At 34.6% G+C, this 21,814-nt stretch overlaps 3 protein-coding genes and 1 long non-coding RNA gene across 5 annotated transcripts; 3 read left to right on the forward strand and 1 right to left on the reverse strand.

The window, feature by feature from the left end:
* The first annotated feature begins 1,035 nt into the window (after positions 1-1,035).
* Positions 1,036-2,664, forward strand: LOC113474990. Its single transcript, XM_026838274.1, has 2 exons — positions 1,036-1,269; positions 1,935-2,664. Exons 1-2 carry the CDS (start codon positions 1,096-1,098, stop codon positions 2,151-2,153), a joined length of 393 nt encoding a protein of 130 aa, XP_026694075.1. The 5' UTR covers positions 1,036-1,095; the 3' UTR covers positions 2,154-2,664.
* LOC100176384 (serine/threonine kinase-like domain-containing protein STKLD1) lies at positions 2,599-12,858 on the forward strand. The gene is made up of 15 exons (XM_018815360.2): positions 2,599-2,702; positions 3,592-3,723; positions 6,416-6,595; positions 7,062-7,245; positions 7,602-7,714; positions 7,937-8,094; positions 8,435-8,529; positions 8,780-8,905; positions 9,473-9,721; positions 10,078-10,206; positions 10,558-10,686; positions 10,985-11,113; positions 11,443-11,583; positions 11,968-12,053; positions 12,352-12,858. The coding sequence occupies exons 1-15, from the start codon at positions 2,688-2,690 to the stop codon at positions 12,466-12,468; spliced, it is 1,983 nt and encodes a 660-aa protein (XP_018670905.1). The 5' UTR covers positions 2,599-2,687; the 3' UTR covers positions 12,469-12,858.
* Positions 12,859-13,070: 212 nt separating this feature from the next.
* LOC113474991 lies at positions 13,071-13,641 on the reverse strand. Its single transcript, XR_003396713.1, has 2 exons — positions 13,539-13,641; positions 13,071-13,226 (listed from the first exon to the last, which is right to left on the reverse strand). It is a non-coding gene; the product is annotated as an uncharacterized LOC113474991 (long non-coding RNA).
* A 504-nt stretch (positions 13,642-14,145) lies between these two features.
* LOC100186604 (uridine-cytidine kinase-like 1) lies at positions 14,146-21,477 on the forward strand. 2 transcript variants are annotated; one of them, XM_002120169.5, is made up of 15 exons: positions 14,146-14,285; positions 14,534-14,603; positions 14,859-15,065; positions 15,560-15,730; positions 16,021-16,092; positions 16,355-16,450; positions 16,679-16,772; positions 17,033-17,094; positions 17,479-17,495; positions 18,335-18,433; positions 18,773-18,929; positions 19,121-19,243; positions 19,662-19,784; positions 20,121-20,262; positions 20,714-21,477. In XM_002120169.5, exons 1-15 carry the CDS (start codon positions 14,239-14,241, stop codon positions 20,746-20,748), a joined length of 1,515 nt encoding a protein of 504 aa, XP_002120205.2. In that variant the 5' UTR covers positions 14,146-14,238; the 3' UTR covers positions 20,749-21,477. The 2 variants fall into 2 exon arrangements, with proteins under 2 accessions (XP_002120205.2, XP_026694073.1); XM_026838272.1 differs by lacking the exon at positions 17,479-17,495 and adding an exon at positions 17,990-18,009.
* The last annotated feature ends 337 nt before the right edge of the window (positions 21,478-21,814 follow it).

Raw genomic sequence — 21,814 nt, forward strand, 5'->3', positions numbered from 1 at the left:
CAAGGGATTTATTAGAAATTTGCTGGACGTAGAGAGAGCAGGCGAGGTCGGCAGCAATTTTCGTATTAACGATGGTGTACGGTAAGGTTACATATATTTCGCAGCGTTGTTGTCATAAGCGTAAACCTTAACTTAGCGGGTTTGTTTAGTATTGTTCGGCACAATTTACCATATAAGCGTATGATAATAGTATTTCAATGTTAGTAACAAAAGTGTGTTTAGCGATCTATGTGTAGCGTCTTTTATTTCGTTGTATATATGGACGTCTGTACGGTTTAAATTTATTTGTCACAGATTATACGAAAATAGTGTTTATGTATAAACAAATAGAGTTCCAGTGCTGAAGCTGCGCTTACCGTAACTATGAAAAAGGTCTTTTGTATCTTGACTTTACTTGCGGAAGTTTTGTTGGTTACTGTTTTAGGTAAGTTACATTATGTTTATATAATACGTTATAGTACAGGACATTGTGATGTCAGTGTAAAATTTAAACTGAGCTTGTTATTTTTGTCCGATTGTGTGCAGTTTAGCTAGGCCTGCATATGTGTTAACTTGAAACGGGCACGAGGTGTATGAAATAAATCACCCGTGGTATAACGACTGCTGTTGCCCCGTCACGGGGAAAATTAAATTACATTCAATACAGCAGATCAACTGAAGACAACAAGAGGAAGTTTGGAACAATCTTCGTTTTCAGAAAAATCAAAAACAAAAGAGCAAGTAGTCTATAACCTATGCTTACCTAGAAAACCTGACTTCGTATACGCAACAGTCAAACCGAGTAACCAATCTTTGCCCAACAAATTCAACGTGGCTATTCTTGAAATAAAAGCGTACAGTTTTGTGTTTGAATTAGAGCGTGTTGATCAAGCTACAGGGTGGGATGCGATGATAACTGTGGTTCTTTTACATAGATTAGTATTTATGATATTGATAAACTGTTTCGCCTAGCTATATTATAACGCAAATTGGATATTATGTCCTAACGGTATTCATCTTACCCCACAGTATCCTATAATATATATTAAAACAGGTATTGCCTTTGCCCATCGAGAACGGGTTTATTGGCTTCCAGAACTATCTGGAATAAATACAATGACGAAGAAGCAATCAGCGGTTTACTGCAGTAACCGTAGCGCTGAATTAGCTGATATTGCGGACAGGGAGACGTACGGATTGATATATGGTCATGTTGCCAAACACTACAAGTATCAAACCCTAGTGTACACGTACGTACATGTTTGGATAGCATCGAAATACAACTCTCAGGTATATTTTGCAAGCAAAAATTTTAGTATAGTGGGGTGGGAGAAGATGGGTCACACTTAACACATTATATCCAAATATCCTGATTGTGTTTTAAACAATTAGCAACGGTCTATGGGTGTCGTGAGGATATAGTTTTATAATTTTATAAATGTTTTTTTTGTTAAATACCAAATAGGTCGAGAAAATAGAGTTAAAAGGAGTCCCATCTCCCCCCCACCCTACTGTATATTGTGGTAGAAAAAGATAGAACGCCTTTTCATTCTGTTTTCTCGTCCCACTAGATAGTAAACAGAGAGCATTCAAAGAATTATGATGTTGCATTCTCACGACTTACATAGAGCGTTGTTATTTATAAAACACAATCAGGATATTTAGATATTATGTGCTAAAGTGTCCCGTATTACCCCACCCTAATACACGTACATTTCACATATAGTACTGTAGGATAAGATGGGTATAGTACTGTTAGCACCTAGTTTTATATTTACTGGTCGTGTTTTTTAACAACGAATAACGTTTTTTTATACATTCGTAGGCTACGGTTCCTACTGTAAAATTTCTTTGTTAACGGCTAAATGGGATAAAAAAATGAATTAAAAACATATCCTATCTTACCGCACTCTACTATATATGCGTAAATTTATGCATTGAAAAATAACCAACAGACCGGAAAAGTGGCACAGAGCAATGGTGAACCAGGCTTTAATGGAGATAGAAATTGGAAACAGCCCGGCTTTCCCACCTCACAGAGCACTAGCACCGAACTAGTGATGCGGGTTCGTTATTTACACACAAACGACAGTGGATTACTGAATTATCCGATCGGAAAAGAATTTGAAGCGTCTACTGTTCTCTGCTCCATAAAACTTTCTTCCGATCTATAAATTTCTAATTTTTAAGATGATTGTTATGAATAAATGTAACTTTCCCAATCCTCGTGTGTACGGTAAACGACGTTTGTTAACACTGATGTTCTGTTTCACATACCTCGTGACCGTTTAAAAACTATATATATAAAAATAGTATAAATTGTACCTCTTTTTGATTTTTATTACATTTTGAAATGATTTAGTTTTGCATTACCTTATAAGCTGTGTGCACTTATTATTATTTAGTCAATATACTGTGAATTAATTATTTTATATTTATATGTGCTCATTTATTAGCGCTAAGCTCTCTTGTTATTTTTTACTTTTTGCTTAGTGAGGCATGACCAAAGAATTCTGTTGTTTGGGACGCGAGTTATTATAGTGATTCATAAATTATCGGGTAACGCAAATTATTAGTAAAGCTTATGTTATTAAAGTTAAAGCCCGTATCATTTTGCTATTATTTATCTCGTGTTGCAGGAGTATTGTAAAGTTGTATTGTTATTGTTATTACTTCTTTTATTGCATAAAAAAATATTTGGGAATTGCATGGAAAACTACAAGGTTGGTTTATGTTTGTTGGCTTTTTAAACTTATTAAATACACACGTTTATATACAAACATTTTAGTACTTATTATAAAATTCCTTTTTATTTAATTAAAGTCTAAAGATACGTTTAGACCTTTTAATTTCTAGGAGATAGTAATGTTACATTCATTCGTTCATTCATAACTTACTTTATCCTCGCGTGGCCGGTAAACGCCAGTCGTTATAACACGGGTGTTTTATATTCATACACCTCGTGCCCGCTAACGAGTTAGGAGTTACCATGTTACTTTGTGGGTGATTATTTTGGTTTTTGTTTATGAATGGCTGATAATTTGGACAACCCATTAGTGACCACGGAGTTGGAGCAATTGTTGTTAAGTGTCTTGCCTAAGGGCACATACCCCCACTATGGTAGCAGCGTCGAGCCTTGAACCCATTACCACTGGATTAGGGGCAGGCGCGCTAAGATGTCGATAGTCGTTTTTTGATAACTTTAAACCAGCCATTTTAATGGAGTCTGTTTTAAATAAATATATATATATATATAAATAACATAGGTATCTGTCTGGGATAGCATGCCATCCCACTTTTTAAAATGCAGTAACGTATTGTGTTTTTACCTTCTTAAATACAGATTTTACCCTGCTGTTATTTACATATACAAACAAGCAGGGCCAAGTTCTACAGCACATTAGTTAATGAAGTTATGTTTTTAGGCCCGATGTTTCACACTATGAATGTAACTGCATTTTGACAATATCACCCCAGATTTTGTTAAAATTAAAAACAATATGCTGATGGGTAAACTTGGTTTAAAATTTAAAAACTCTTCTGGTTAAAACATTTTGTTAAAATTTGAACGAAAGTGACACCTCTGGGCACTAACAAGTTTTTTTCCTTTAGTTGCTACAGCGATTGGGCCGGGGGGCTCAAGGTTCTGTGTACTTGGTGGAACACAAGGAAGATAAAGCTAAATATGTTTTAAAGAAGGTTGAATGCAATGACGAGAGTGAGGCAAATAAAGCCTTCAAAGAGGTAAAGGTTAAATATAAATGGCCGACAAAATACCAGGGTTTTCTTTTATGCCTGGTTATGTCACGTAGGTAACTTGGTGAATAATTATTTTTTGCACTAAAAATATTTTTTTATAATACAATACATGGGTTTTATTTCTATACACTTTGTGAGCGCTTACGAGTTACTATATATGCAAGTGTAACTATTTTTGTAGTTTTTTCTGTCCCAAATTTAGAATAATTTTGTTATCTGCATAAGTAGCATAGCAGTTGGTGTTTTTAAATTTATTATATGTGAGTTTTTAAGTTTTGTACATTTTAATGTGCTTGCTTATTTATATTGTTGTGTTACACATTTCATGATGAAGTCTTGCCAATTGGCAGATAAAACATTGCCATTATAGATTACACCAAACAGGATCATTAGTCATTACAATATGCCTGGTAGCAAAGGTAACAAAACTTTTGTAAATTCTGTTCCACGTATATAGTAGACACAAGAGCCACTGCACTAAAACCTGTTTGTCAGTTTTATGAGTTGAGATTGAAAGCTCTGTCAACATTGTAATATGTGATTTAAAGCGAAATGTTGCCACAAGTCTGGATGTGAATGTAGGTTTGAATGAATGAATGAATGAAATTTATTTCGTCTCTTCGGTCACGATAACGAAGAACAAGAGAGTTGAAAAAAGCGAAAAGACGGGTAGTAACGGTAAAACAACAGTTGTTAAAACACGCTTGTTGATAAAAAAGAAAGAAATAATGTTTTGGATAAAAGGCGTGACCGTTACACCCTACAGACGATACAATTTCAAAATTAAATAAATAACATTTAATTAAACATATTAAAGTTCTAATTGGAAGAAAAGTGTGCGTAAGGGCACAACCCGTACAATGGGGGGAGTCGGCCTTAAAGAAGATTGATCCAAAGATTGGAACATGATGGAAAAACAAAACCCCCAAAAAGAAATTCCACCAAAGTTTACAATAAACAGTTTCGAGTGCACACTTATATAGAATTTAGAAACAAGTGCATTACATTAATACACATTTAGTTTAGTGTCTTCAATGACACTTTATCTTTAATTGGATTCAATGACACTCAGTCTTTAATAGGATTCACACATAACATATGCATAGGTGTAAGAAAAAGTCTTTTTATTAGTTTTGTTGTACACTATGTGTTTATCAAAAAAAAACAATTTATGTACTTCGTGTATCACCATGATAAGTGATTTTGTTTTAACAACTGTGTTTTGTATTGCTGTTGGTTATTGAACAATTCTGGCCTAAATATCAGGTCTCATACTTCCATTTCATGTTACACTGAAGAACCTCATCCACATAGAATAAAACCAGTGGGCAAGTCACAAAACACTGAAAACAACTTCCAACTTTAATTCAATAAAGTAAATAGAACAGAAACGTTATAACGAATGTTGTTTTCCGGCCATGTGAGAATAAAGAAATTGCATTTTGTGCGAGTTTAATAAAACACAAGTAGGGATATAGGTTTATTTACTTCACCATTATTTTAGATTTTCTTCTACTGTTACTACTAGACATGACGTAATATCAAAAACAACTTTTGGTTTATCCGTTGCTTTCAAAAATCCTTTTCCAGCAATATCTGCTTTAAGATTATTTGATTCCATTCTCACCCTGTCATTTTATATTATCCGATTTTAATTCCGCTTGGCACCTTGTCTTATTGTTGGTTTAGGTTTTCAATTTGTCTCACCATAACACACTGTGGCACACATAAGCTCCATGGGGGACAGATAATCCAATGTGTAAATAATTACGTCTCGGGCGTGTTGAATACTAGTCTTCTATTGATTAGTCGGTATATGTGGATCGGTGTTTGCACGAAACAAACACTGCCGTGTATTCAAACCACCAAACACAATGTGGAATCAATGTACACACATGTCCATACACCATCCCTACCTATCCTGTAATTCATTTCCAACGCCTTGATTGAACAAACCTTGGATCGTTTCGCGTCACGCCATTTCTAGTAAGAGTGACAATGTATTTGTTCTCTGTCTGACAATTCGACGAAGCTTCAGCTTTCTTTTTACAATGTTGACTACTGACTATAACCAGCTTGCGTTTGGTTTAAAACAAAACTTGTTCAAACAAAAATTAAGTTGTTAATTCCAAATTAAGCATATCGCTTCTGACATTTAAACAAAGGAAGCACGTTTAGTCAACGTGTGAATTTGTTTGGTTCAACGCCCTCATTTTTCATATTTGTTTCTGTGGTTGTCTTCTTTAACTTATAATGTACAAGTGAACATATTATGTTGGATAGGCTACTAGTACTGTTATAGTTATAGTAAAATAAAATAAACCATAATATGTTGGGCAAAACACTTAGATGTCATAGATTCAACCCAGTGGTTTCTTGTAGGTTGCAGGCACAAGTGGTCTGAACCGTTATTACAGCTGTTGTTGCGCTGCCAAAAAATATAAACAAGTTACATATATTCACCAATACGATTTACATGTACAAATTAATACAACTCATATTTCCACCTCTTTCCCCTTGCAAAAACCAAAATTACACACCTGGTAGTGGTAACTCAAAAGCTGGAACGAGGTGAATGAAACAGAACACCTAAACAATAACAACTGTCATTGCCTGCCACGCGGAGATAAATAAGTTGCATATGTTATCTTAACTAATGTATACACTCATTTCCCAGGCAATGGCGCTACAAGAGCTTCGTCATCAGTTTGTGTGCGGGTACAAAGAATTCTTTGTAACTTGGGATCGTGAGGAATCAGCCATGTTTGTGTGTATTGTCATGGATTATTATGAACTTGGAGATCTCGCAAAAGTCCTCAAGACCAAGAGAGTAAAGCAGGAAAACATAGACGAGATGGTATGTGAACTTTTTATATATTGTTTCAACGGTTAAAAAACCTGTAGTGTTATAAATCCTACTATGTAGTCGTTTAGAGTTTTTTATAAACAGTTTTTTATGTTGTATTTATATTTTTTTCCTCTGGTTTAAAAAAACTTTTACTCAAGTAGTGTGTGTATAACGACTGGTGTTTCGTGGCTAATTCTTTTTCTTTGTTGAATTAATTAATCTGATCTTCGTTACTGTATTCGAAGGGAAAAATAAAACATTATCTTATATTCTTATATTCTCCCAGATTCCCAGATTTTGTGTAAATGGCTAAGACAAATTTACTCTTTAACTCAAGTAGTTTTTACCAGCAGCATTTGTATAACAACTTTCATTTTGTTGCTAATTTCCTTCTCTTGGTTGTATTACTTAATATCATCTTTGTCAGCCTACTGTATTCGAAGAGATAAATAAAAATTACTTTATATTATCCCAGATCTTGCGTAAATGGCTCGGGCAAATGGTTGAAGCGCTTGTGTTCGTCCACAACAAGAAAGTGATCCATAGAGATCTCAAACCCAGCAATATCTTCATGACGAAGAACCTCAGCATATGCATCGGGGACTTTGGGGTGGCCACTGTGATGGGAGATGCAAGGACAAGAACCAGGACTACTGTTGGTAAGTTTCGGTTTGGGAAAAATTTCGGGAAACAAAATCGTTAAAAATGTTCTTTAAAAAAAAGGACATCTGTTGCAGTGTAGGAAAAAAAGGTCTTTAAAAAGTTTTTGTTTACCAGTATTCTCTAGTCTAGAAGCAAGCGCTCCAACCACTGTGCAATGGTACCGTACTGTATCTGCATAGGTGTCAAAATGTTACTTTTGGGAAAATCTGGGTGACATTGCTAAAATGCAGTTACAGAAAATTCATAAAATTGAGATGCTAAAACCCCATGCACCCCAAACAGTAGGCCTATACTATCTGTTTTCTGCATGTTTTTGGTGAAAAACCTTCTAACCATCCTAATATAAACGTAGGATCAATGAACTGGATGGCACCCGAGGTGATGGAACGTCCGTACGATGAAAGGAGTGACGTCTGGTCACTAGGGTGCATACTTCTTGAACTCGCTACTTGTTCATTTCTTGATGTAAGTTTCTATTTTATATTGTGTTTTAAATGTATAAAGTAACTTGTTTATCCTCATGTTTGCATGGTAATGTGTTGTAACAAGGGTGTTCTGTTTCATACACCCTGTGCTTGTACCCACTTAGATAGTTGCTAAGTAATTCGCTGTCACGCTGCATTCACCTCATTAACAATAAGGTAAAAAAATTCAAATTGTTTCATCAACATTGCGTTACATTTTCAGCCGGTTCAAATTTCTGGTTCATTGTTTGAGATCAAGCAGAACCCACAGTGTCTGGAAGACATCTTGTGTGAACTTCCCAAGCATAAATATTCCCCCCATCTGTGTCAGTTGATACGTACCATGCTAAGGAGGAATTTCCAGCAAAGACCAACCGCTGTGTGAGTTTGTGGGACTTGTTTATTTTAAAGTGACGGGGCAATGACAGCTGTTATAAAACAGGTGTTCTGTTTCATACACCTCGTGTCTGCTTACGAGTTACCAAGTATGTTACTTAGTGGGTGATTATTTTTTCCAAGAAATGGTTGACATTCAAACAACCCATTATGATTAGCGACTACTGGGTTAAATCAATTGCTGTTAAGTGTAATAGTGTAAGGACATATACGCTGAATGGGTAGCAGCGGTGACTTTTGTTCCTGTATCCCTGAGCTAGAGGTAGGGCCTGTAACCACTGCGGCGACACCATTATACAAGTTTCAATGTATTTGATTCCTACAGAGAGTTACTTGCCTTCCCTTATGTGAAGGAATGCCTTCTACTTAATCCAGACTCTGAACTTGTTGAGAAAAAGAAAGTATTCACCCCACCTAAAGGTAATTAGCTTAATACACATAGTTTGTGCCGAAATATTTATGTTGTTTTAGTAGTCTATGCAATTCTTTGTGGGTGAGGTCCTACATAATGGGATTTAGTGCAGAGTTGGCCTCCATGCCTTCTTAAATTATCACATTTGTAACGTTGAGTGTATTTGGACAAACCTTAAGCTACCACTGGGTTGGATCTTCTACGTTTAAGTGTCTTACCTCAAAGTTCTTACACTTGTCTAATTAACTTTATTTTTAGATGCGTTTCCAAAAGGCAAAAGTGTGCAGATGATATTCAGTTATATGACAAAGAACTCTGAAAATGAAGCTGCGCAGAAGGAAGCATTTAAACATCTGGCATTCAGGACACAGAAAAAGGATTTCGGTAAAGTTTACAATTTATTAAACTGAGATAGAAAACGTCAGTGCCATAATAAATTACCAAAACAGCTAACATAAAAAATGGGTTTAAAAAATTACCTTACCCACTAGTGAAAATAGATTTGCCCGAAATAGCACCCGTATCCTTTAGTCTTGAAAGTAATGCAGGGGTAAACACACCATAACAACTTTCACTTGTATTTTAAGCAGAAATCATTTCAAATATCCAACAAAACCTTTTTACCAGATTCTCATTCATTCATTTCCTTCATTCTGGTTCATTTATCTAACATCATTTATTTCATTCACTCATCCAAAAATATCCAATTATCTTATGATTCTCATTTCCTTTTCATTCAAATTTATTCATCTTCTATTTTGTATGAGTGAGGGCCTGGGACTCGGCCAAATTTGGCCCATTACCCCAACAACCTTGTACGTCTGGAAGTGACGTGCTCGCGGTAGTGAAGTTCTTTATTCACGTTCCAACCAAGTCTCGTTTTCTGTATCCACTCTTGACCCGCGGGACTCCCAATTCATTCCTCTTACAAAAGTCTTTTTTATCGTCCAGCTGGATCGATGACGACAGCGATGAAGAAGAAGATCGTGAAGTTGATGGAACAACACATGGATTGCTCCGATGTTCAACTCCATGGTTACAAAATCCTCCTTAATCTTGTTGAGCTTTCCTCCTCCGATCGTGAGGTTTTCTACAAGCGAGAGATGATACGACCCGTGCTTGTGGGGATGAGATCGCATCCGACGAGCGAGCAACTTCAATCTACAGCGTGTTCGCTCATCATGACGTTATCTGCTGATGGTATGAATAAAAGTAACTTATTACCTCCGCATGGTGCGGCAACGACAGTCATTATAACCTAGTTGTTCTGTTTCTTACACCTCGTTTCCACAAGTTTCCACATATGTAATTTGATGTGTGATTGTTTTAGTGTATAGCTGATAATGTATAAACCGATTAGTGACCACTGGGTTGGAACAATGCCATTTAGTATCTTGCCCAAGGCCAAATACGCCTACAATGGTACCAAAAACAATTAAGGTTTTTGTTAAATTTGAAAGAAAAAATATCAATATATATTTAATTTTGTTTAAGATAACTATAACATTCTATTCTAGGACAAATTTTTTACTGAATTCCTTAATTTTTTCCCACAGAGGATGCAGCAGACATAATAGGACAGGCAGGCGGTGTGCAAGATATTTTATCTGCCATGCGTCAGTTCACCAATAAACCAGATATCTGTTCTACTTGTTGTGGGGCTTTGTGGAGTTTATCGGTTAATGGTAAATACACGCCAAAATATTTTTGTTGTTTTAGTAGTCTATGCAATTGTTTGTGGGTGAGGTCCTACACATTGTGGGATTTAGTGCAGAGTTGGCCTATTACCCCGCGTCTATCCGTTAATGGTAAATACTAAATACACTGTGTTTTAACCACTGTTAAATATGATGTCATTCTGCATGCGCAGGTTCATTTTCAATTTTTTAACGCCTGTCCTAAATTTCAAGAAAATTAAATAAATTGATTCATTCTATTAATTTTACTCAAAGAAAATATTTGCATTTTTTTTAATATAATCAACTATGCAACATATAAGAAATATCTAAATATATAATGTTTATTTTGTTTGTCAGAATCAAACGCTCGTATCGTAACAGAAGAGAAAGGATTACAAGATGTTTGCAACGCTATGGAAACGCATGCTAATTCATCCGAACTTATAGAGAGCGCTTGTTCGGCTATTTGGTCCTTATCGTTGGAAGGTAAGTTGTTGGTTCGCATGAATATTTGTAACATCTGTCTTATTGGTTGTAATGTTTACTGATTAATTAAGTGCAGAAATGCCCACGTTTTGTGTCTTTAGTTTAAATATAAAAGATTCGAACTTATTTGTTCTCACATGTTGGGAAATGACAATTTGTAACATGGTTGTGCTGTTTTATACACCATGTGCCCGCTTATACGTTACCAAGTATGTTACTTTGTGTTTTACCAAAAGCCACATATGCCCACAATGGAAGCCCCATTAAATTCATTTAACTTAAACAATTTTTGTTTTAGATGATAATGTTGACATATTATCTGACGTTGCCATCAGTCTTATAATTGAATCGATGGAGAAACATGTCACTAAAGTTAAAGTTGTCAAGAGTGCTCTTATGGCCCTGGCGAGCATCGTAACGTGTGGGGGTAAGTGAAGAAAAAAAGCAATTTTTTCCAAAGAATTTTTTAAAGATTTTTACCTATGGGTTAATGAGCCAACTTTGGTCTAAATCCCAAGACCCATCGCTGTAAGGCGTCACCCACAAAGATTAGAATGCTGTACCAAGACCGTATTTAACTTTTTCCTTTTAATCTGAAAAAAACCAAGATCATATAAACAAGTTTTTGTTTTTTTAAATAAAAAAAATACCAAAATCAGAATCAAATTAAGATATTTTTTAACTTAATATTACAAGAACCATATACATGACCATTAAGTATCATGATTTTAAAAATCATATTTGTTTTCCCCACAGAGGAATGCGCATATCGAGTACTCAGTCCTAGCAATGATGTCACGGGGTTAAAGGTCATCACGGACGCAATGACTCATCATAAAAATGAGGTTGACATTGCAGAAAGTTTCTGTACCTTGCTGCTTGAGTTAACTGAATATGGTATGTGGTTATGTTATGTATCTTGATTATTTATTTTCGTATGGTCAGAAAATGACAGTTGTTATAATACAGATTCTGTTTCATACACCTCGTACCCGCTTACAAGGCACGTGTGGGTATATTGTTAATTTTTTCTTTTTTTCAAAACAATACTAAGGGTTCCATATCCATCCTAGAAAAATAACTAACAATGCATTGCAAATATTTATTAAAAAGGAAATCGACAATTATCGTTATAACACAGCTGTTTGGTTTCATACACCTCGTGGTCGTTCACAAGTTTTTTGTAGCTTTATAGATGATTATTTTCAAAAGTTTTTTTATTTCTTTTCGTATATCGGTATGACATAGTAAAGTACATTATGACATCATAATCACATCCAGATGACGTGGTTAACGAGATGAAATCACCAAGTTTGAAAATCAAACAGATTGTCGCGAATTTAAGGAAACAGTTTCGATCCAACGAGGTATGCGAATGTGAATGTAACCTATTTATTCTTGGATGGTGGTGCAACGACAGTTGTTATAATACTAGTGTTGTGTTATATATACCCTGTGACCGTTTACAAGTTAGCGTGTATGTTTTGTAACATTGGGGGGAGTATTTTATTGAAGTTGAAGCACTGGATGTGTAGAATCTTGCACAAGGACACACTTGCCCACAATGGTAGCAGCGTTTAGCATTGAACTCTCTGAAAACTCACTCTTTTAAGATATTTAGTCATTTTATTGTATATATTTTTATCCGGAAACACTGCTTTTCAGGAAATATCTGGCAGCACTGAAGTGATTCTGTCAAAATTTGGAGTTAGTGCTCCACGTAGTCCACAGAGGCCACCATCGGCGAGAAGCCGTCCTAGATCCGCCGCCAGAAACCGATGACGTCACAACTCATGACGTAATCGTTGATGACATCACATATAATGACGTGATTTCTGATGACGTATTGATTGGACAAGCTTTTGCCGCTAACGATTTATTTAACGTTTCAAGCAGTTACTGAGTTCGGCTGCACTTAAAAAAGTTTGTACTTTGCTAAAAAATGCCTTGTAGTTGTCGATTTTGAACCTGACATCTTCAGTCTGCGTTGATTTTATTTTTCTCATGAGATTTCGGCATTTCGTGTCCTTTGTATCGTGGTATGATTGTGTAATTTCATATATAGTGTTTCTATAGATCTTCCACGTTCATTTTCACCTTGTACACTGTAGTAGGCGCACTCGCACTGTAATTTTGATTTGCACTCGTAGAATAAAACACACAATAATCAAACCGGAGTATACATAGAGATAAATCGAACTCCTTTCGTGGTAAGTATGGTATAGTAACATTTTAACTCAATTTAACTTTAAAAAATTTACAGAGCCATTTCTACCTTGACAAAGACCACTTCGCTGGAGAAAACATCTGTAAGCGGGCACGAGGTGTATCAAACAAAATAACCATGTTACAACGACTGTTATTGTCTACCAGGCGAGAATAAATAAGTTTAGTTCGTTTATTTGAACGCAATCAACGTTTTTCAGTAAGAATCATATTATTGCGTCAACACATTTTCGATTTTATTTTCTCTCAACACCCTTAAACCTACGGGCTTCCATTCTTGGGTAACTCTTATTTCTTCTGTCTCGTCTTGCCTCCTATTTGTAATGATGGGACATTGTAAATTCAGCTGAACATATTATAGGTTGGGGTAAGATGGGAAATGCTGTTATTAACTTAACTGTCCCATTTGGTACTAAAATGACATAACCGTAGCCAACGACATAAAAGATAGTTTTTAATTCTTTAAAACAGAATGAATATTATCATCAGCACAAAATATCGATTTTCTAATCCTATTTTTACCAGTTTATGTCTTTGTTTTTTACCAAATTAGGTGAGAAAATAGAATGAAAAGAAAACCTACCCGAACCTTCTATAATCGTTTAACAAATTTATTATTTTCTCACTTTGATCTATAGTCATAATGTTTCCAGTATTTCATATATCTTCGACTTCTTATTAAGCTTTTATCAGGAAACACACATTCGCCGCTGTTCACCAATACCAGTAGAAATAAAGCTAGAACACAAGTTTTTAAATCCATCTTATGCTTGGTACAAAACAGAACTGCGGAACTGGAAATTAACGAATTCACAAGTACATCTATGCGCGAAGCTGTTTTCAGAGAAAATGAATTTGTGATTGCAAACTCCTATTGCTATCATGACATATGGTAAACAATAGGATGTTATTGCCGTTGTTTGACAGCTGAACTTCGACGGTTGATTTGGATTAAACCTGCGTGATACTTGGAAGTTATGGGAAATACAAACTTTTGCGAATCAAGATTGAATGAGCCTTTTGTTGTACGTGTCTTTCCATTTTTGTGCCATTTTTTGTATAATTCACCAATAATAATGTTTATATATTTAATTAAATATTTACTCCATAGTTCGCCAACGAGAAGGATTGAAACGCGCATGTCATGTCAGTTGCCTTGTTGCACGAAAACGGACAACCTCTTTCACGTGTATTTTTGTGTTTGTTTATTTTGCATTTAGTAGTGTTTTCATTATTATATTTTGAGTTGTTTTTCACTTTAAAGGTATTTTATAATATTACATGTAATGTACTAGGCAGTCTAAGTCTGAATACTTCTACAACAAAATGAACGGCCCTACGAAAGAGCGAAGGTTATCTTCTAGATCGAACAGGTATTAAACTTGCAACTTTTTGCTTATAAAAATTATGCCTATATGTTTATGCAAGTCAAATAATCACAAAATGTTAGAAAAATTTGGTGTTTATTGCTATTCTTTTTATAATGAATGTGTTTTTTTTATGCAAAACTTAACTTCTGCTTATAATACTAATTAATTTATTATACTGGTATAGTCAACGCAATTGCATACATTAGCCTGTTTATACAACCTATATTACATACAAGTTATTTATTAAACAGTGGAGAGGCCGAGGATAAAGTTGGAGCGACTGATCTTGGAAGGAGGAAAAGAAATGCGAGCGTTTCGGAGGTGGATTAGACTTTAGTTTTTAGACTGCCAACAGCAAAGCTAAAGCTGTTTTTTCATAAAACTGACTTGCTAAAACACATAATGTCACCCACGTTACAAAAAGTTAGAATTTCATCCCAAGCACCCCAAACATTTACCTATGATGGAACTTAGCAGTGGCCATGCTCTAGTTTAAAAGTCACACCTGGTACGGGGTCTGTAGAAAATCCTGAGCTCACTTAAGTTACTTGTTTAAATTTCTTAAATTTTCTGCAGCCAATAAGTGTGATTCGAACGAGCAAGCGAACAATATATACGGCAGGGCGACCACCTTGGTATAATGAATCGGGTGAAATGAAAGAAGCTTTTATTATTGGATTAAGTGGAGGTAGTGCTTCAGGGAAAACAACAGTTGCCGAGAAAATCATCCAAGCGTTAGACTTCCCGTGGGTGGTCCTTTTATCCATGGATTCTTTCTATAAGGTGGGCTGTGTATAAGTTGTAGAAGTCAATACTAACAAGAGAGTTATTATATTGCATTCGCTGCTCTAATCAATGAGGTTTACGGTATGTTTATAACTAAATTTTAACAATGTCATCTCAGATTCTCAGGTTGTACCCCTTAATAATTTTTTTGTGTGCTAATACAGTTGTTGTAGCATGTGAAACGCTGGCAGTATGGACTACAGTAAAATCTTAGGTGACATTTTTAAAAAGCTGTCAAACACAGGGAAAATTGATCAATGCAATGAGCTTGTATGAACTCCTAACAGCAGGGTATGACACTACAGATGTAATGCTTGAGTACTAAGACATGCGGTCTCCACTGTTTCAAAAGTTGTAGAAAAACTTATAATGTTACATAGTTACCCCTGTTCTCAGGCATTACTAACCTAACACCCATGCCTCCAGTGTTGGTGGAACCTTTAACAATATATCTACAAATTATATGTAGATATGTAACATATATACATCAGGTTCTCACACACGAACAACATGAGACAGCTGAACGTAACGAATACAACTTTGATCATGTTGATGCGTTTGACTTTGATTTATGTTGTGAAACATTACGTAAACTTAAACAAGGCAGAAGTGTTGAGATACCAATGTATGACTTCACTACTCATTCAAGGAAAAAGCAAACGGTATGAAAATTTCTATGTTTTTTAGCAGGAAAGTGTAATTGATTGTATAATACTAAAACTGTGTAAGTCGCAAGAGGTGGTTTCTTAAAAAATAACATTTAGCACTATAGTAGTAGTAGACCAATGTAAAAATGTTGCAGGGTTTATAAAATAATGCTAAGTAAGCCTGTTTCAATAAAATAGGGTTGATTGACACTTAATAAGATTTCACGTATTAACATCATGTGCACCCAATATTGGCTGTACCTTTTTAAATTGAATTTAATAATATGTTTATAAATGTTTGACAGAAACAACTCTATGGAGCAAACGTTGTAATATTCGAGGGAATCATGTCGTTTGTTCGACCTGAATTAAGAGAAGTAAGGTTTAAACCAGTTAAAGAAATACTAGGAAAGTTACATAAATTTAATGGGGAAAAATAATATTGAAACATTTATAGTAAAAATAAATACCTATATTTATTTATGGATAATAAACATATGGTAAAATATAAATATATACGATAAAAGCCTCCTAAACAAAACAAGTTATTTCAGAAGACAAATGGAATATTTGTGACAACTTTTAATGATTTCGCATAGTGTTAATTTTATTTTTTTACTTTTGTAATATATATTCTAGTTAATGGATATGAAAGTATTTGTGGATGCCGATTCAGACGAGAGGTTGGCTCGTAGATTAAGGCGTGACATCACTCTTAGAGGTCGCAATTTGCAGGTGAAATATCTGAATATCATATTATACACATTTAAAGCCCTTGTTGCCTACCTTCGGGGAAGCGACAAGCTTCAATATCTGGTGAAGTCCATGCAGTAGCACCCGAGGTGTCGGGCGTATGGGCCAAACTCCCTGGTACTATGACGTGCCATACTACATAAGCCCTTGTCACGTCATAATTTGAAAAAACCTGACTTTTCCAGTTTTTAATTTCTTTTCATTTCCAAGGGTGTCCTACACCAATACAACAAGTTTGTGAAACCAGCTTTCGAACAATTCATTGAACCAACTTTACAATATGCTGATATTGTTGTTCCAAGAGGTAATTTCTGAAATTTATAGTCGTTATAACACGAGTGTTCTGTTTCATACACCTCGTGCCGCTTACGACTTTCCAAGTATGTTACTTTGTGGGTGATTGTTTTGGGGATTTTTGTATACCTAACAATTAAAAAAAAAACCATATTAGTAACTTAAAATCAATTTTCTCTTATTTGATGCTAAATTTATGATCAATAACATAATTTCCAAACCAATTATTTTCTTACATACATTGCATTAAACCTGATGTCAATACAACAGGCGGTTCTAATGAGGTTGCCATTGATTTGATCGCCCAACATGTTCACACACAACTTGAAACTGTAAGTAATGTTTAACACTTGCAATATTTGTTATGGGTTTTGCACCATGAATGAACTTACTTGCTTTATCCTTGTGTGGTTGGAAAATGACAGTCGTTATAACACAAGTGTTCTGTTTCATGCACCTCGTGCTCGCTTAGTGCACGAGTTACCACATATACAACTTTGTGGGTAATTGTTTTTACCATATGGCAGAAAAAAGTTTGAGAAAGCAGTAATTTTATAATATTTGCATGGTTTTGTGTTATACTGCTTGAATGTAAAATAAAAATTTTACAACACCCTTTAGTAAAGTAACTGTTTTATTTGTTACCTGCTACTAACATTACCCACGTTTTCATGTTTGCTGTTGATTGGACCGTACAAACACACACATATACACAGAGGCATTCAAATTTCAGGTAAAATATAGTTTTAACAACTTGTTCATATAGAACAACCCATAAGTGACCACTGGGTTGGAGCAATTATTATTTCACTTCCGTTTCTACTCAAACCATCCTTTATTTCAATTTCCTTGATTTAAATTCTTCTGGCTGAAATATTTTCATACCAAAAAGAGTTAATATTGCAATTAGTATTTAAACTCTTAGCCACATATAACAAACATACAATAAATTCACAGTAAAAAGTCTTACACACCTCTTTTATCATATAATATCATATAATATTCATAAAATCACTTCGTAAGCATGAAATATTGCACAACACGGCTTAAAACTGGTTTACATGTTATGTATTGGTAACAGCATAAAAACTACGTTTTTGAAGCCTTGTTAATAAAAACACTGTAGGAAATATTCTTTTTCCCATCTTTCCCCGCCCTACTATGTCTTATTTTCTCACTATAACAACTTCTTTATTTATTTACTTCTTTCTATTTACATGAAACAAGAGACACAACATTCTGGAAATGTAAGTCTTCTTATCTTTAACCTTTCTCTATTCCAAATTTCTTTATAAAAACTCTAGCTGCAATAAAAAGATTGTAAAATGGACCAATTTTTAAAGACTTAATGGACCAATTCTGGCCTAGATCCCATAAAGTGCCACACTAAAGGACCTCATGAAATAGATTTCAGTAAATTTAAACCTGCTTTTAACTTACTTCATAAAAAAGATTACATTTATTGCAGTATGCACTTTATTTTCGAAAAATTTAGTATAAATGATTTCACCACAAATGTAAAAATGTTTTCAAAAAAGAACGACATTCTAATGAATGAATAAACATTTACAGAAGTAATCTAGCCATAGCACATACTGGGCAACCCTTGCCCTCTACACTACATGTGTTGGAAAGTAGTAAGCAAGTACAAGGAATTCATACCATTCTAAGGTAATACATGTTTTTCTATTATAATAATTTGTTTAGAACTAAAGAATTAAAGCCACACGTGTTTAATGTTTAATGCCGCTACTATTTTAGGTGCGTTTCCTTAAGCCAGACACTTAACAATAATTTCTACAACCCTATAGTCCTATATGGGTTGTCTAAAAATAAGCACCCACAAAGTTAAATATACATGGTAACTACTCATAAGCGGGCATGAGGTGTATGAAACAAAACAACGGATGCCCAGGTACGCAAGAATAAACAACTTACATTCATTTAAATAGACAATTATTTTAATTTTCTTGTTTGTTTTTGATACCAACTCTTTTTTAATCTTTTCAGAAATCGCGACACAAATCGTGATGACTTTGTGTTCTACTCGAAGAGGTTGCTTCGTCTCCTCTTTGAATTCGCTCTCTCACTTCTTCCTCATCAAACGCATATCGTAGAAACTCCACAATCAACTAAATACGAGGGGAGAAAGTTTAGTGGGACGGGGGTAAGATGGGACTGGGGTAAGATGGCACGATGCAGTTAGTGTTGTGGCCACATGTGTCATTGGCTAATTACTTACAAATACAATAAAAAAAAACGCAACTTTAATTTTCCAAGTTATTATAAAAAAAAAAAATTTTGTTAACCCATTTTTTAACTATTAGTTAATCGATATTAACGTTTTTCTCCACACAGTTATGTGGAATGTCCATACTTAGAGCAGGAGAGACAATGGAACCGGCATTATTCTCAGTTACCAAGGATATTCGACTTGGTAAGATCCTCATTCAAACCAATGCAAGGACAGAAGAACCAGAGGTGAATAACTTTGTGTAGGAGAAAAAAAGTTTATTTTTTTGCAACTATGGTTTTTGTTTGTAATTTAATTTTTCAAACAAACTTGTTGGTTGGAACTTGAAGTAAAAAAGTAGTTGCTTGTTTTAAAACTTGTATGTATATGATGTTTCAATTTAAGGGTGCTATGCTACATGCTATGTTATATACATATGATAACCGAAAAACCAAAAACCAAACTATAAACATTAAGAAATTTCACTGATTTTTTTGTGAAATTTTACTGATTTTTTAAAAAAAAACTATTTACATTAAGAAATTTCACATATTTTTTTGTGAAATTTTACTGCTTTATTTTTAAATAAATTTCCCCACTTTTTATTTATTTTAAATAAAATTTCCCCACCTTTTTATTTTTAAATAAATTTTCCCTACTTCCCAGCTCCATTACATCCGAGTCCCACGCAAGATCTCCGAAGATCATGTGATCCTGATGGATGCGACGGTTGCCACGGGAGCAGCAGCCATGATGGCTATTCGTGTTTTGCTCGATCATGATGTTAAGGTTAGTACATACTACATAGAACGTATATGTTGTTGCTGCCAGGTCTATTATTTATAATGGATCTCTTGGAAACTTTTGTTTTGTGATTTTAAAAGACTAATGTTTTGTCTGCCTTTGCTTCTTGGAGTTTTCTAGATTACAACATTTAACAGCAAACCTCAATCATTGGGTTTTGCTGTTAAATGTGTTGTCCGTGTTATCTTTGCCCACAGTGGTAGCACTGGTAGCAGTGTCTGGCCTCGAACCCAAAACCTCTGGGCCACAAGTATACTAACCAGTTACTGTAGACACTCGTATAGAAATACATAAAGACCATATCACTTATTTTATTCCCAGGAAGAGAATATACTTCTAGTGTCGCTACTGATGGCTGAAACAGGTGTTCACTCCGTTGCGTACGCGTTTCCTAAAGTTCAAATCGTAACAACAGCTGTTGATACACATCTTAATGAACATTATCATATAATACCAGGGTTTGGTAAGTTTTGTACTTTTTATGTTACCTATCTATTCTTGTGTGGCGGGGCAACTAAATTTGTTGTAACACAGGTGTTCATACACTTTGTGTTAGCTTATTGGTAAACACGTTTCTAACTTTGTGGGTGATTGTTTTCCTGGATTTTTTAGTAAGCCTGACAACTTAGACAACCTATTAGTGCCTACTGGGTTTTAACAACTGCAATTTCTTGCCGAAAAACACACGTCCAAAAATGTAGCAGAGTCTAGCTTTGAACCTGTATCGTATCAGTATCTGGGCTATAGGCATGTAACCACTGTCCCATGGAGCTGAAATATATTTTGAAAAAAAAATGTTTTTAAATAATTGTTTTTAAGCAACACTTAAACAAGTTCATGTATGCAGTTTTCGATTTATAACTTTTTAAAATAGCATATATATATATATAGTAAATCAAAGTATCTTGTTTTAGGAAATTTTGGTGACCGATATTTTGGAACTGAATAACAAAACAGTGTTTTATTTGTGCTGCTAATGCCAATCATCCCTGGCTAGTATTTATGCTGCTTCATTTGTATCATGCTATTAATGCTTCCATGACAATTAAGAAGTAGCTGCATCTGAAACCTGCCGTTTTAACATTTTAATGTTTTACGTGTTTGTTATTCTCTGCATATGCCAATTGGAGACTTTGTTTGCAGTTTGGTTTGATTAGGGTGCTGTGTTGATGTTTTGACACATTATACATGTTGCTTTCATCAGGGTAAATTAAACCAAAAGCAATTTTTTTCCTTGTTAAGACCTAAGACCATATTGTATGTCAAAACGTCAATACTAAATTGCCAGAAGCGTGTTTTTAATTTTAAACGCTAATTACTTTAGCAGTTTAAATAGTTCCTCTATAGCCCTAAGGCTGTATCTTTGTTTGGACAATGTTTTATGTTTACAATTTGTTTTAAAACAAGACTTTCTGGATTAGCTATATTGCTACACACTACAGCACTATATACTAATAGTTCCTCTATGGGTAAAATTCATTGCATGCATGTAAATATAATTCAAAATATGTTTGGTTTTGCACTTTAATATACCATGTTGCCATTGTTACATCATCCACTGCGTGAATGCGTCATGTTATTACCTGACAATCGGAACATGTGTGAACTTTAATTTGAGTCATTTTAAGGTGATTTGTATTGTATGTGGCTGTAATAAAAATAAGCACTCAATTTAAAAGACGAGTTTTTAAAGAGACATTTTAATAAATAAATGAAAATCCACATTGTGGATAAAAAATATAAATTCTCTTTAATATATAACACAGAAGTTACATCAAACATAATATTAAAAATCCTTACATTATGCTTGCAATGGCATAAGTACAAGTAACATTTGGAAAGTTCACAGTGATTTAAAATATCACAACACAAATCTGTATATAGTGTTCACCAATATGTGTCAATCACATATACATCATTTCTGCCATATGGGACATTTTGTCAGATGGCAAAACTAAAAAGTTGTCAAGATAAATAGCTAGTTCATCTGGTGTAGTGTCGTTATTATTCTGCTG

Source organism: Ciona intestinalis, unplaced genomic scaffold (genome assembly GCF_000224145.3).
Source record: "Ciona intestinalis unplaced genomic scaffold, KH HT000068.2, whole genome shotgun sequence".
Lineage (NCBI taxonomy): Eukaryota > Metazoa > Chordata > Ascidiacea > Phlebobranchia > Cionidae > Ciona > Ciona intestinalis.

Coding starts and splice junctions, on each gene's coding strand:
- LOC113474990 (XM_026838274.1), top strand. CDS start 1,096: ATGACGAAGAAGCAATCAGCGGTTTACTGCAGTAACCGTAGCGCTGAA. Junction 1,270..1,934: donor CATCGAAATACAACTCTCAG/GTATATTTTGCA, acceptor AATAACCAACAG/ACCGGAAAAGTGGCACAGAG.
- LOC100176384 (XM_018815360.2), top strand. Junction 7,246..7,601: donor AAGAACCAGGACTACTGTTG/GTAAGTTTCGGT, acceptor ATATAAACGTAG/GATCAATGAACTGGATGGCA. Junction 8,530..8,779: donor AGTATTCACCCCACCTAAAG/GTAATTAGCTTA, acceptor CTTTATTTTTAG/ATGCGTTTCCAAAAGGCAAA.
- LOC100186604 (XM_026838272.1), top strand. CDS start 14,239: ATGAACGGCCCTACGAAAGAGCGAAGGTTATCTTCTAGATCGAACAG. Junction 15,066..15,559: donor CCATGGATTCTTTCTATAAG/GTGGGCTGTGTA, acceptor TATATACATCAG/GTTCTCACACACGAACAACA. Junction 17,095..17,989: donor TTCACACACAACTTGAAACT/GTAAGTAATGTT, acceptor ACATGAAACAAG/AGACACAACATTCTGGAAAT.